Source organism: Phragmites australis, chromosome 19, assembly GCF_958298935.1.
Source record: "Phragmites australis chromosome 19, lpPhrAust1.1, whole genome shotgun sequence".
NCBI classification, from domain to species: domain Eukaryota; kingdom Viridiplantae; phylum Streptophyta; class Magnoliopsida; order Poales; family Poaceae; genus Phragmites; species Phragmites australis.
In genome coordinates, this window is record NC_084939.1 from 25,291,755 (window position 1) to 25,306,516 (window position 14,762).

The 14,762-nt window shown below is 46.2% G+C and overlaps 1 protein-coding gene across 1 annotated transcript; it reads left to right on the forward strand.

The window, feature by feature from the left end:
* Positions 1-4,498: 4,498 nt before the first annotated feature.
* Positions 4,499-7,829, forward strand: LOC133900593 (protein SCARECROW 2-like). Its single transcript, XM_062341783.1, has 2 exons — positions 4,499-6,265; positions 7,154-7,829. The coding sequence occupies exons 1-2, from the start codon at positions 4,725-4,727 to the stop codon at positions 7,593-7,595; spliced, it is 1,983 nt and encodes a 660-aa protein (XP_062197767.1). The 5' UTR covers positions 4,499-4,724; the 3' UTR covers positions 7,596-7,829.
* The last annotated feature ends 6,933 nt before the right edge of the window (positions 7,830-14,762 follow it).

Consider the following 14,762-nt stretch of genomic DNA (forward strand, 5'->3'; position numbering starts at 1 on the left):
ACTATGTTTAATTTCATGCTTGTTTTATTCTTATTCTTCTAGCATGATAAGTCGTTATAGTGCTAGGTTTTCTCTTACTTAATTGGTATATGTTGTCAATTGCTTAGTATGATATGGTGTATTTCAATTCATATCTTTATATTATATTTTGTGTTGTCATTAATCACCAAAAAGGAGAAGATTATAGTATCTAGACCCCTAGAAAAGTGGTAAGTGTTTCAGTGATTAATGACAATAGTATCATTGTGACTAACAAATTTATTTTGAAAGGTATAAAAAATTTAGTTCACAATGATGATTGGGTATTCTTGGTCCCTAAGTTATTTATTTGGATGATCAAAGAAGATGTGTATCCAAATTAAGGATCTTCTAATTCTAAATATCATAAGAGAGAGGAATGATACTTAGAGTAGTATAAATCTTCTTTCTTAGCCTTTTAGCCGTACTATAAAAAGAGGCTAATAGTAGTAGTTTGACCTAGCCCGTGTAACACTATGGTACACCAGCGTCACGTAGTGGTACACGGGCGTTGATGCAGCGGACAGAAAATTGGAGATGACCCCAACGTTGCTTGCAAGGACACGTCTTTACCGATCCAAAATTCAAACCCCGAATTTATATCCCATTAAAAGTTCTCCAAAGAAACCCACGACAGGGATCCAGTACTTAAAAAAAATCGGAGATGGTCCACGTAGTACGTACATGCATGTGCCGATCGATGGATCGATGTGCATGCATTGCAGGGTCCAGCAAACCACTCGCGTGCTACTACTGCATGCGGAACAAACTGTAAGCATCAGCATGCTTTCTTGCATGTTCAAAGTCCCCACGCATGCAGCACTGCAGCAGCATCCCATGTCAGGTCTACACTGTTTCTAAAGAACGAAGCCAGGCGAGGATTCCGGAGTGGATGGTGATGGCCATCTTTGGTTCTCTTGGGTATCGATCGAATCACTGATAGCACACTCGATTGTAGAGACGAATAGACGATAATGTTTGAATGGTGTTTTGTCATTGGAAACCATTGCATGGTGATGACAAGCTTTGGTTAATTAATTGGTCATCTTCGGCATTGCATGACAAAACAGTCTCCAGTCAAGCAAGGTGTTCGTCACGCCGAGATAGGCAAAAGATTGGTGCAGATGGAAGGGAAGCGTGCAAAGCCAAAAGAAAGAACCAGGGGGAACTCGCTGGTCGCAACGGTATGCCCACCTCGTATTCCCATGTCTCGATCTTTGCCGATCCATGGATGGATGGAGCCGTGTGAGTAGTGCCTGGGGCCTCGCGCTGATAGCGAAATGGTGACAAACAAAGGCAGACACCGATCGAGACACCAACGTCCTTTGGTCCTCTTAAAAGCTCCATGCTTCCTATATTTAAAATTTCGAGAGAGAGATTTCAGACGTTTGTGTGAATACGTCGTTGCCGCTAGATTAGGGGAGAGGGGTTTTCAGAGTAGATGGTTTTTGATGCTGAATTTAGAGAGAAGTTAGGGGCGACGGTTAAATCGGCGGTGGACGGTGTGGCGAGACGACGATTTCAGACGTTAATACGTCGTTGCCGTTAGATTAGGGGAGAGAAGTTTTCAAAGTGGGTGGTTCTTGATGCCGAATTTAGAGAGAAGTTAGGGGTGGCGGTTAAATCGGCGGTGGGCGGTGTGGCGAGACGATGATAGATGGGCAATCGATGGGGTTAGTGACGGGGGCATAAAAATAGAGTGGTTAGCGTGACAGGATGATGGGAACCCGTCGGTGACAATTAGAATTGGGCGAGATGTGGGGGAGCAGGGCGAGGCAAGCGGGCGGAAGAAAAACAGGTGCTGGGAGAACGAAGAAAGAGAATAGTTATTAGATGAAAATCATATGGCTGTGATCGTCAACCGAGAAAAAAAAAGGACCAATTTCAGACACATGATAAATAACATCCGCCTAAAAAATTCCTACCGGGATCGCATTAGAATGGGCAGAGGGCGATGGGGATCTCACGACCCGAGCTTATGAGCTTATGATTCAGCCATATCATGCCGCGGTCAAAAGAGAAAAGGAGGAAAAGGAATGCATGGACAAAGAGCAACACAAGACTTGCTAAAAGTCCCGTAGATAACAACGTTTAGACCTCAGGTTACACAAGTGTCGCTACGTGCAAAGTTGGAGGATTCCTTCCAAGGCTGAGACCACCAACACGTCCAATCAAGCAGTGATGGGATTACATAGCACAGAAAAGAAGATGGTGTAAACAAAAATGGGAGATGCTATATTCAGTTGCCTGAAATTCCCAGTTTTAAGGTCGATCAACGTGGGTCGTCCGATCTGTATATGCCCTTGTGTTCTTTCTCCTTCCTCCATCACGCGCTTGTGCTTTCTCTCTCTTCCTTGTCGCTCCCCAGCCCTACCTGCCTCCACCTCTCTCTGGCATCCATCCGATCCGTCACTGTTGTCCTCCACTGTTCTGATCAATCTATTTTTGCACTCTTTGGTTCAGTGGCAGGCTCGGCATTTTCAAATTAGATGTACTTAACTAATTTTTTCTCTCACTATCTATCTCACATTCTTTTACGGTCAATTCCTCATCACTCGTCACCCAAGTACCTCTTTCTTTAATCTTTATCATCGTATTTTTATCTGTTGCCTGTTGTAATATGAATGTTGTGAAAATCGAAAACACATCCTAGGCATTCCAAAACCACAAACTCTCAAGCCTTTTTCTCTAGGCATGCAAACAATTTATGTCCAATTTTCTTACAATTGTAGCACTAGCACATAGGAGGATTTGGACAATGTCCACGATTATTGCAGTGCTAGCAAACTAGCAAAGCATCTTAAGTTGTGGATTATTGGGCATAACATTACAACAGTGAGAGTACACATTTAATTTAAGGGGATGGAAATCAAACCTTCTGAATTGACCCTGATAGGGATGGGAGCCGTTGCGCTCACGCTGCACCGCCTAGCTAAGCTCGCGCTGCCACCACGTCCCGCTGCCAGGGTCGGTGTCGTCGCCCTCCATCTCGACTCGTGCATGCTTGTGTTCGACTCGGTGTAGTCACCGTTTTGATGTTGGATTGGCAACACCGTTTGGGCATAAGTTCGGTTGGGCACTTGGGCATTGGATTGGACTTGGGCCATCAGGTCCATTGGACCTGTGGACGTAGCTAGGCCGCTGGGCTGGGCATTGGGTTGGCTGATTGGGTCATTGGGACGACGGGACAATTGGGTCAAATTTTTTGCAAAAAAAATGGATGTGCATCTATACACCCATGATCTAACATGGGCTTGCCCCCCCCCCCCCTCCGAGCACCGGCACCGCCCACCAGTTATACTCCACCCTGTCCTCTGTCATTTAACTCCAATATGTCAGCTATAAGCTAAGCAAAATTCAAATGACTCATTAACCGCAAAGTACGAAGAAAGAAAATTTATGTACCGGTGATGATAATTATCCGACTAGTCCATACAGCTATAAGATTTGCTAAATCCTCCTATACAAACCCAATACCTCTAGTTAAAAATAAGTTGTATTTGCCATACAACTAACATCCCTAATTAATCTACATTATTATACTATAATATCTCAAGAAACAGGTGGAGTACATCTTCCAAGGGTAAAGGCAGGAAGAGATTACACAGGGGAGGAGGAGCCCAAGACGCTGAGCGATGCAGGAAAGTGAAAAGTTGTGGTTCTAATTTCTAAAAAGCTTGGGAACCACATCTGAAAATGGCGGTTGAGATTGAGTTTTGCACATATCGACGTGTCCGTCGGAAAAGGAACTTACACGTCTATGACCTTCTCCAACTTTGACCACTAAGATAAGATAATAATTTTGGTTCGGTCAAATGAAAATACTAGTATCATTGGATTTTCTCAAGAATTGTTTCCACAATAGTAATTTTCCAAGTTTCAAATGGCAATTTTCCTTATAAAGGTCAAATTTCTATAGTAGAGACCGTGTCGATGTCTATAAAGTCACTTACATGTTCGGGTAAACATTTACAACATGTTTTCTGTGGGTCACGAGCGATTAAAAAACCGAATCTATGTTGTTGTTTGGTTTGTTTCTAGAGATCGCGACAAAATGTTCTGCTTAGAGTTTCCACAACCGCAGAGCAATCTCCATGACCGATTCGTTCCTAAAAAATGACTGACGAGATAAACATTACTAAGATCATAATGATGGTTGACGGTTTCTTACGTTACACCGTCAGCCTAGATTAATTAGGTTTCTAGTAGTGAATCCTCGGTGCATACTGCCAGATGTAATCAATCCTTAAACCAAACACACTGTTAAAACTTTTGGCTAACATATTTTAATTATTTTCATTGGAATATGAATTGTTATATGTGTAGAATTGTCTTAAATAATATTTTTTATATCAATATGTTTTATTAGATTTTATACATGTACTAGTGATCATAACTGCATTTTGTCAAGCACAGAGTCCAAGGTGAAGCAAATCAGACTAGAGCTACTTCTACGCCTCCATAAATTAGCCTCTCCTCTCCTCTCCTCTCCTCCCTTGTGCTTACGCTCTTGTTCGTCTCCCATCGGCGTCTTCCTCTTTACTCCTCCGTCTACTCCTACTCCACTGATCCACTCCGACCTCTCGCCTCGCCTCGCCTCACCACTTCCGCTGCATCAGCAGCAGCAGCCGCGCGCGGGGCCAACTCACATAAAAATCGCTTGATCGATCGCCATGCGCGCGGCGTGTTCCCCTTGGCGTTTGTAGATGCGCTCCTCCTCCTCCCTCCTCCTCTTCCCCTCGTCCTCCCCCTCCGCCGCCGCCTCCCACTCTTATTCTCATGCCACCACCACCTCATCCTCCCATTCCTTATTGCCACCGCTCCCCTCTCCACACCTCCCCTCCCAAGACCACCTCCTCCTCCTCCACTACATCCAACATCTAGATCACCACCAAGAACCTGCCGCCGCCATGGTCCGCAAGCGCCCCGCGCCCGACATGGACCTGCCGCCGCCGCGGCGCCACGTCACCGAACTCTCCGACGTCACCGCCGCCGCTGGTGCGCCGCCGCCATCGGCCGCCAGCGCGCAGCTGCCCGCGCTGCCCACTCAGCTTCCCGCGTTCCAGCAGCACCAGGAGATGGACGTCGCCGCGCCTCCGGCGCAAGCACAGGCGGGCGAGGTGGCGACATCGACAACGGCATGGGTGGACGGCATCATCCGCGACATCATCGAGAGCAGCGGCGCCGCGGTCTCCATCACACAGCTTATCCACAACGTCCGCGAGATCATCCACCCCTGCAACCCCGGACTCGCCTCCCTCCTCGAGCTCCGCCTCCGCTCGCTCCTCACAGCCGACCCCGCCCCGCCGCCGCCTCCTCATCCTCCTGCTCTCCTACATAACACGGCACCCGCCGCCCCAACGGTCGCGGTGCTCCATCCCCCACTTCCAGACAAGCGCCACCAGGAGCCACCGTGTCAGGAGGAGCCGAACCCGCCGCCGTGTCAGGAGGAGCCAAAGGCCCCCACCGCGGAGGAAACTGCCGCCGCAGCCGCGGCCGCCGGAGCGGCGGCTGCTGCGGCCGCGAAGGAGAGGAAAGAAGAGCAGCGGCGGAAGCAGCGTGACGAGGAGGGGCTGCATCTGCTGACGCTGCTGCTGCAGTGCGCCGAGTCCGTGAACGCGGACAACCTCGACAACGCGCACCAGACGCTGCTGGAGATCGCCGAGCTCGCCACGCCGTTCGGCACCTCCACGCAGCGCGTCGCCGCCTACTTCGCAGAGGCCATGTCCGCGCGCCTCGTCAGCTCCTGCCTCGGCCTGTACGCACCGCTGCCGCCCGCGTCCCCCGCCGCGGGCCACCTCCACGGCCGCGTCGCCGCCGCGTTCCAGGTGTTCAACGGCATCAGCCCCTTCGTCAAGTTCTCGCATTTCACGGCGAACCAGGCCATCCAGGAGGCGTTCGAGCGGGAGGAGCGCGTCCACATCATCGACCTCGACATCATGCAGGGGCTGCAGTGGCCGGGGCTCTTCCACATCCTCGCCTCCCGCCCCGGCGGCCCGCCCAGGGTCAGGCTCACCGGGCTGGGCACGTCCATGGAGGCGCTCGAGGCCACAGGGAAGCGGCTCTCGGACTTCGCCGATACGCTGGGGCTGCCGTTCGAGTTCTGCGCGGTGGCGGAGAAGGCCGGGAATGTTGACCCGGAGAAGCTGGGCGTCACGCGGCGCGAGGCCATCGCCGTCCACTGGCTACACCACTCGCTCTACGATGTCACCGGCTCCGACTCCAACACGCTCTGGCTTATCCAGAGGTACGTTTCCATTTCCATTGCTCCTGCTTCCATGTCAAATCTTGATGCTATCATGGCTCCTTTTCAGGAAACACTACAGCTAACCAATGTGACATTGTGTCAAGCATCAATCGTCGTACATCTAGTACAACTATTCTCCATCGGTTTAGTAGTAAAAAATTGCGTTTTGGAGCTCTAAAAGTTTGTCATTATGACCAACTTTCTAGGCTAAAAAGGTTGCATCTTTCTATTGCTTTTGTGGTGATCTCTTCCATGGTCACCAGAAAAGATTTCGGTCCGCATTTGGTTAGTGGATCGCTAAGAGCGAGCTGAAAGTTCTTATCATCATGACCAACTTTTCATGCCAAAAGGCTCCCACTTTCTAGTTCTAAGTGCAGGAAATGATGATTACTAAAATGGAATGACTGTCATCTTCTACTAATCATCAGTTCTTAATACTAGATCATGAAGCTAAGCTCGAAAGCTTGTAGAGGTGTTAGCTTTCTCTAGTGGACTGGACTGCCACATATCTGTTGCATGAACTTTTTTTCTGGATAAAGGAAACTTTACCAACTCTTATCGACATAATAACTAGATACAACCGCATAAAACTTCGGTCCGAGACTCTGCATGACCAAAATGCGCACAAGCCGAAAGATAAAGAAAGAACAACAAAACGAAACAAAACGAAATCCTCATCTGACGGGGGAAACTCGATGCTAAATGTACATCCTCATCTGTCCCAGTCCCATGTACTTGGGGAACCATGTGATCAATAGAGATGTCCTTGACCTGATGCATCATTAAAATGCTAAATGTTGCTGGCCGAGTGACTCTTGTCCTACTCTAAGTGCATTGCCATAAAATGCATGTACTGATGCTGCCTCTGTGGACCACTGGATTTATCAGGTTGGCACCGAAGGTGGTGACAATGGTGGAGCAGGACCTCAGCCACTCAGGCTCCTTCCTGGCGCGTTTCGTCGAGGCCATCCACTACTACTCTGCGCTGTTCGACTCGCTGGATGCGAGCTACGGCGAGGACAGCCCGGAGCGGCACGTCGTGGAGCAGCAGCTGCTGTCGAGGGAGATCCGCAACGTGCTGGCCGTGGGCGGCCCGGCGCGCACGGGCGACGTCAAGTTCGGGAATTGGCGCGAGAAGCTTGCGCAGTCGGGGTTCCGTGCGGCGTCGCTCGCGGGCAGCGCGGCGGCGCAGGCCTCGCTGCTGCTCGGCATGTTCCCCTCCGACGGTTACACGCTCGTTGAGGAGAACGGTGCTCTGAAGCTCGGGTGGAAGGATCTCTGCCTGCTCACTGCATCCGCTTGGTGCCCAATTCAGACCTCAGGCCGTTAAAGTTTGGGAGCGAATTTACAGAGCTAGAGTATCACTAGATCTTACTTAGATGTTCTTGCCTAGTTCTTTTGCCTCTTTAGCTAGCCGCTCAATTTGGTCTATTATGGGATATGGAAAGGACAACATTTCTGATCACAAATTGCTAGAAATCTCCATAGTGATAGTTACTAATGTCGGCTTAATTTCATGGTAGATTTCTCATGTTTGTGTGTTTATTAATTCTTATTGCTTCCATGGGTGCCATTATCCTTATTATAGAGACCTCGACTACACGGTACGTAGAATATCTGGTGCTTTGTTAGTGAGTATGCAGGTTCCTGCTAGTATGCTGTGTTCAGTGATAGTAGTGCCTTATTGCTCACCTATCATTGGAAGATACAGGTACATTTAGCCATTTAGGAGAGTGTTCATATTTTTCTTCTGTGAATGAGGAGTTGGGGTTTCATCACAAAGCCATTACTAATGAATGAACAAATGATGGAAATTTAGATTTATTTATTTTTGATGAGTTGAGTGTAACCTTGGCGATGTGGCTGGATAAATGGCATCCTGAAGCCATGTTTACTTCCGGTTTAGTTCATGGTTAATGGCCCCTGCTGATTCTCACCTTCTGGCTTATTACTCATTTGTGTCCTTGGTATTACAGTTCTCATGTTTCTGCATCATCAGTCAAGGTCATCTTTAATGGAGTCGACCCATTCTTGTCTCAACTGGATATGCATGGTTTACTTTAACATCCTTTTCAGCTTTCCCGCCATGAGGTCATTAGTTTGTCGATTCTTGCTTCCTATTTCTCCTAAGAAATTCTTGCTTCCTGGACATTTTGAGCAATTAGCCTTGGCAAGATGAGGTTGCACCCTTACAAGTCACATTCCACGAGTGAGAATTTGGGTGTTTTGTGAGTTCACCATCCCCATCAGGGAATCCTACTTTTTTTTAGAGAAATACAGTAAGGGTGACTCTGACTATGAAATTGGTAAGAATCGATGTCGAGGTGTCGAACGGGGATTGAACGCGGATAGCGCAGGCGCAACAATGCGATTGGCCAAGTGCACTAAGCGCAGCTTCAAGCAATCCCACCTCACCCGTAGTTGTTTGCTAAGTCTTTTTTTAGCTTCTTGGCCAACCTCACTCAAAATTAAACTGCCTTTTTTCTGCATTGGGTATGCAAACTAGTTGCTGTGCTTCATTTTTCTATTTTTATCATTTGTTGAGGATAAAAAATGGAGCAAGAAAGAATTGTTAGTAGTACTCCGATAGGTAGTGTGGTGCCTTGCTTGCTTCCTAGTCACATTTCCAAACAGGGCAATCAGCCAATCTTGTAGAAAAACATCACATTCAAGGTCTCTGCCCCATCTCAGTATTATCCTCAAACAGGATGCTTCTTACTCATTATGGTTTGGATGGATATGAGAGAGATTGAGGGAGGCAATGCAATCAGGGAAAGCAAAAACTCCTCGGGAGAGGAGAAGGGTGGCAGCTCTGAACTTGTTGCCTCTGCCATTGGCATGATGGGGGCATGGGTCTCTCTCCATCTCTCTCCTACTCCAACAGTAATTGATGATTAGTTACTGTAGTCTATACTAATCCATCGTTAATGCAGATCCAGTCTCTTTTTTTTCTGGCCTGCTCTCCCTATCTTTTCTTGTCCCCGGGGCCCAGGATTACTGGCAAATGAGCCGTGCCCTGTTGTCTCTTGCTCTCGTGTAGGAGGTACTACCAGCAGTGGCCTACTGGCAGCTTGGGGTCAGGTTGGCTACTGATGATTTCTCCAACCCTGCTGCTGCTCAACAGTCAGCATGCCCTTGGACTTGCCAAAAAGCTAGTACTAGATTGGTTTTGGGGAACGATGATGATAGTCGGGTGGGGTTGTTGGACGTGCTAAACCCATTCGGGTAAAGCGACCCAGAATGGCTTCTTTGGTTTGATGATGATCTGATGGCCTGATGGGATGGTTGCGTTCTCTGCCACGTGCACAAGTTCGATACTATAATGGAGTATGTAGTATCGATGATGCACAAGTTTGAAGAGGCTTCAGTGACTCGGACAGCACACGGATACTATAATCTTGGATCATTGCAGTCTAGAGCAGTTATTAAATGGTTGCTGATTGAGTGGGTCAATATAGTACTCCTCGATAATGGAGTAGTATTGGTTTTAAGAAAACAAATGAAGTTGGTATGTGAGAAAAGCCCATATTTTCGTGAACGTGAAAATTTAGTCCTCTCCTAGGGTTTTCCACCACCCCTCCTTCAACCCAAATCCCATCTACCCCTCCCTTTTCCGTTGCCGGTGACCTCGCTAGAGCTGAGAGAGGGAGGGGGTGGAGATTTGCATTCTCCTAGCCATAGATGTACACCTGTTAGATTAGTTCTTCTGGTTCCCATCATGAATGTAGCACTTGGTCGCGGTTCAAGTTCTCAATTCCTCTTCGTCGTCCTCGTCGGTATTCTCTGGCCTTGTCGGATTTGTCGATGTTGGGCATCAAGGGACACACTTAGTGACTACAAATAAATCCCTCTAGCCTTTGCTCTAATGTTTGCTCACCACTTTAACTATCCGCCTCTATGTCGCCGCCTTCCACGTCGTTCCCATTCGTACAGCTGACCCTATGTCGCTCCCATCCGCGTCGTCACCATACGCCTGCTGCCCCTACCACTATGTTACCAAAAGTTCCACCTTCCTCCACCCTTTTGTGCTCCCAGGGTTCACAAAACCGATGAAAAACTGCTCAATATTAGTGAAAACCGGTCAATTTGGTCTGCACCACATTTTGCATTCGATCGGTTTTCGAATTTGAATTCAAAAATAAAAAATAAAAAATCTAAGAATACTACATACAATTCTAAAACCTTATGTAATTTTTTTTTCAAAAATAATGTCGTTCGCATCATATTTCATAGAGAGGAAGTTTGAAAAAAAGAAGTTAAAATAGGCCGTATGAACAGGATGATTTGACCTATCATATTAGAAAAAGTTTAACATGCAAACATATAATTCTTTTGTGTATGGCGTATCGTAAGAGAATCTTTAAAATTAGTTTCATTTCATTTAGAGTTTTATTAATTTCTCTATTATTTTTACAAAATTCATAAGCATAAAGTGAACATGTTAAAGAACAATATTGTAATTAACTTTCTCATGTCTACCATTATGTTTCCTACATAAAGCATAGTATAAGTAAACTAATAAAAGTGGTTTCACTAATTTTGGAGGTGTGATTGGTGAGTTATGAATTAATCTAGTTGATGCATGTTACAATAACTATTTCATGAGTTCATGTATTTTTAAAATATATAGGATCATGGAGAAGACTAACGAAATTAGTTTCATAGATTTTGGATTAGCAAAGAATTAACTATGTATTTAACTAGGTTTAGCAAACATATTTTCTCACAGAAAATATACAACTTTTTTATGAGTATAAATACTTTTATCATGTAGATCATATTACAAGAAAACCAATAAAATTTGTTTTACTTGATTTGAAGCTGAGATCAATTAGTTATTGATTTTACAAGGTTATGCTTTTTTTTTTGTTTTTCTTGAACTTCGTTGAAATTCGAGAAAACCAAGAGGTTTTTGATAAACACGAAGTGTGAGAAATACGGTCAGTTTTCAGTTGAATTCGGTCGGTTTTCGGTTGAATCAAGTGGCTACCAAATATCGATTCGGTTGGATTTTTGTCTCTGATTTATAAATTTGACCTAGTGAATTTAGCCGAATTCTCACCGAATTTTGAACGGCTTTCATGATATTTGCAAATTTTAAAAAATCGTTGGGTTCTGATTTTCGACCCTCAAACGAATTTGTAAACCCTGCATGTTCCTCGTCACCGCCATTCAACAACCTGCTATGCCTCTCTGCGCCGTTGCACATCAACAAGCTGCCCTCCTCCACGGTCACCACAGTTTGTGCTCACAGTCTCGTCACAACCTCCATGTTCGAGTACACCAGATCCGTTTACTCTTAGTGAACCAGGGGTCTTAGCCGAGGCAAAGCTCGGGATGTTTGCCATCAATATTTTGTTGATTGCAGCACAGAATGGTTTCTACGGCCGAAGTGACCTTGCCATCACTTCCGTTTGGGATGTTTTGCCGATGGCTTGTGCCGTTGCCGCCAAACCCCAGTTGTGACGATGTATGCCGTGTTCTACGCTGTTTGAGTCCAAACATCTACTCCCTCCTTCCCAAATTAGAGGGCGTATAATTTTTTTAATTTCTTTCCAAATTAGAGCGCTTATTAAGCATGAAGCACATAATGCAGCCGTTTCAATAATCGAAGCGATGTAATCAAAGTTGCTGCAGCATGCCTGTATGTAAACCGTTGGAATGACAAGGCTGTCTATATTATATTGGATGTCGCCTGAGATCCGAACCCGAACCCGAACCCGATGTGATCGTGGCCTAAGAGCCCGAGCCTGGCGTTGCCTTCGCTTGAGACCCCGATGTCGGCATGACCACAGCCAACGAGTCCAAGTCTACTGGGCCCACGGTCGACAAGGCCGAGCGTGCCGTGGTCGCGCCCGATATTGCCTTCGCCTAAGACCGAACCCGACATGACCGCGGTCTGAGAGCCCGGGCCAAGCGTTGCCTTCGCCCGAGACCCTGATGCCGGCATGACCGCGGCTAGCGAGTCCAAGTCTGCTGCGCTCGCGGTCGATGAGGCCGCACATGCTGTGGTCGTGCCCGACGTTGCCTTCGCCTAACACTTGGAACCTGACGTGACCGCGGCCTGAGAGCTTGAGCTCAGTATTGCCTTCGTCTGAGACCCCAAGCCTAGTGTGACCACGGCTAGCGAGTCCTAGTCTGATGCGCCCGTGGCCGGCAAGCCTAAGCATGCCATGTGCGCTGACACCATCTCATTCTCCTTGATCGCTAGCACCAACTTCTTCATCGGGTCCATCTCCTCCTCTATGATCGTCACCTTCATCTTCTCCTCCATGATTCTCAACTCCATCCCGAACACCATGCATACCTTATGTCCGAAACAAAACCAAAAATTAGAAATAAGAACATGATGTGTACCTTCATCCCACTTAAGATCGTAGTTGAGATCAATAACAAGTCAAACAAACTCTTCAATCTGCTCCCAATTGATTGGCTGGCTGAGTTCAAAATTTTTCCATACTCAAATCAGGGTCAGTCTTGAGATTTTAGTGGTCCGGAACGAAACTAAAAACGGAGCCTCATTGAACATAAATATTAAAATATTTATATATCAATTACAAAGATAATATTATGGATAGAGTCCAGGAGCATTTATGATAAGCTTGAACAATCTGGAATGCATCCGTTACGATAATCTAGAACAAAATTATTGTAAATGCTCGCGGGAAGAAAATTGTGAGGGATCGGAATACATGCACGTATCCTTGCATTAATGCATACTAGCTAGGTAGAGATACTCACATGCCTATGTACAACTTGTTGTGTGCAACTCTAGTTACTTATCGATATAGCTTGCAGTCATAGTAGCTTTTGAGCTATGTGCTCGCAGTTGTCAGTACTACAGTACAAACATTGGATCCATTGATCATCGGAGCGAGCAAGAGCCTTCCCATATTTCAAACGTGCGAGCTCAGCAAGGATCGAATCCATTTAAAGTGAAGTAGAAACTATAGAGGAGATAAACTAGCAACGAAAACTTATATGATAATGACTGACGTATGTCCTCGATCGAAGATGCGGGCATGCAGGACGTCTTGGAGTTGTGGTCTCACGGAACGCAGGATATTAGACTGTTTGGATGAAAGAAAACACGAAACAGACAAACAACCAAATAGGCTAAGCAGGCAAGTCACTTGATTTTTTATGGACTGAAGGAAACAAAAACTTGCGTCCTACCGTGTGGATTGCTAGACTTAGCTGCTACTTTAGACCTAGTTCTATCTGTTGTTACTATTAGACTTACATACTATACACAGGTATATAAGGAGGGCTGCTCAGTTTTGGAGGCCCGGAGCGGCCGCCCCGCTCGACCCCCCTCAGGTCGGCCCTGACTCAAATCGTTCTAATGGATGAGAGAAGAAGAGGAGAGAAAAAAAAATGAAGATGCTCACATAGAAGATATGGCCGAACTATTTATAGAAAGACATGATCATGATTTTGACATAAATTGTCTTGCAAATTCTGTTGGCAAAACTCAAACCAAAATTTGATCTTTCCTTCTAGAGCTTTTGAGTTTGAAGTGCTATTTGCATGCGCCACGCACGGGCGCGCGGGTGGAGTCGGTGGACTAGAGAGCAGGCGCCTGAGATGCAAGCGAGAGTACCGGATGGAGGCGGGAGTGCGGGTGAACGCAAGAGCTAACGCGCAAGATGGAAGCGAGAGAGCGCACAGCTTATAATTGACGTGAGGGCGCGACGACGAAACAAGTGTAATTTGGGAAGGAGGGAGTACGATTCACCCATGGAGTAGTGGGTGAGTGCATTCATTTTGGCACCCATGCTAGTTACTGCCTGCTGCCTCCTCTGGCGAGCCGAGCCATAAATAATAAATTGCAGTGTTCCGGCAGCGCTGCGGGCCTGCGGCCATGGCAGATGAGATTGGCAGCGAAGCAGCAGGCTGCTGCAGTTAGTACAGTCGCACGCTTGCCATGATGATGCATTATTTATGCTTGCCCTCCCTGTGTTCCCTGATTTTGACAGTTGCAGACTGCAGTGCAAGAGGTAAGTAAAAACGTGAGAATACACTGTGCTTCATAATTAAGCCGTATTCATCCATCCGATCTACATTACGGCCTGCTACCGAACGGAGGCTCATCCTAAATTGACTGCACTAGCTAAGAGATTACTGTTCATTCTCTTTTAATTATAGTTTAGAACATCGATACAGTATTTAATCAACATATTTAACTATTATTTTTAACAACTACTTCTTATTAAAAATTGATACAAATTAGATGATATTAAAATATTTTTAATAGTACAACCGTATGAGATGAGTCTAGTTGAGTAATTCACTATCCTCTCAGTATGATGAAGATTATTTGCTGGTATAAGGATGGAAGGTTATACTTCCTAGATTCGTTAGGCGCAAAAGGGGGCTTCTACTTATGAGTTGCTGCTGTAATTTCCTTTTAGATATTTGGGGTTGTTGATGTAATAAGTTAATGTTGTAATAACAGATATTGTGTCTGTTACTCACATGTAATATTAGTATATAG

Coding starts and splice junctions, on each gene's coding strand:
- LOC133900593 (XM_062341783.1), top strand. CDS start 4,725: ATGCGCTCCTCCTCCTCCCTCCTCCTCTTCCCCTCGTCCTCCCCCTCC. Junction 6,266..7,153: donor ACGCTCTGGCTTATCCAGAG/GTACGTTTCCAT, acceptor TGGATTTATCAG/GTTGGCACCGAAGGTGGTGA.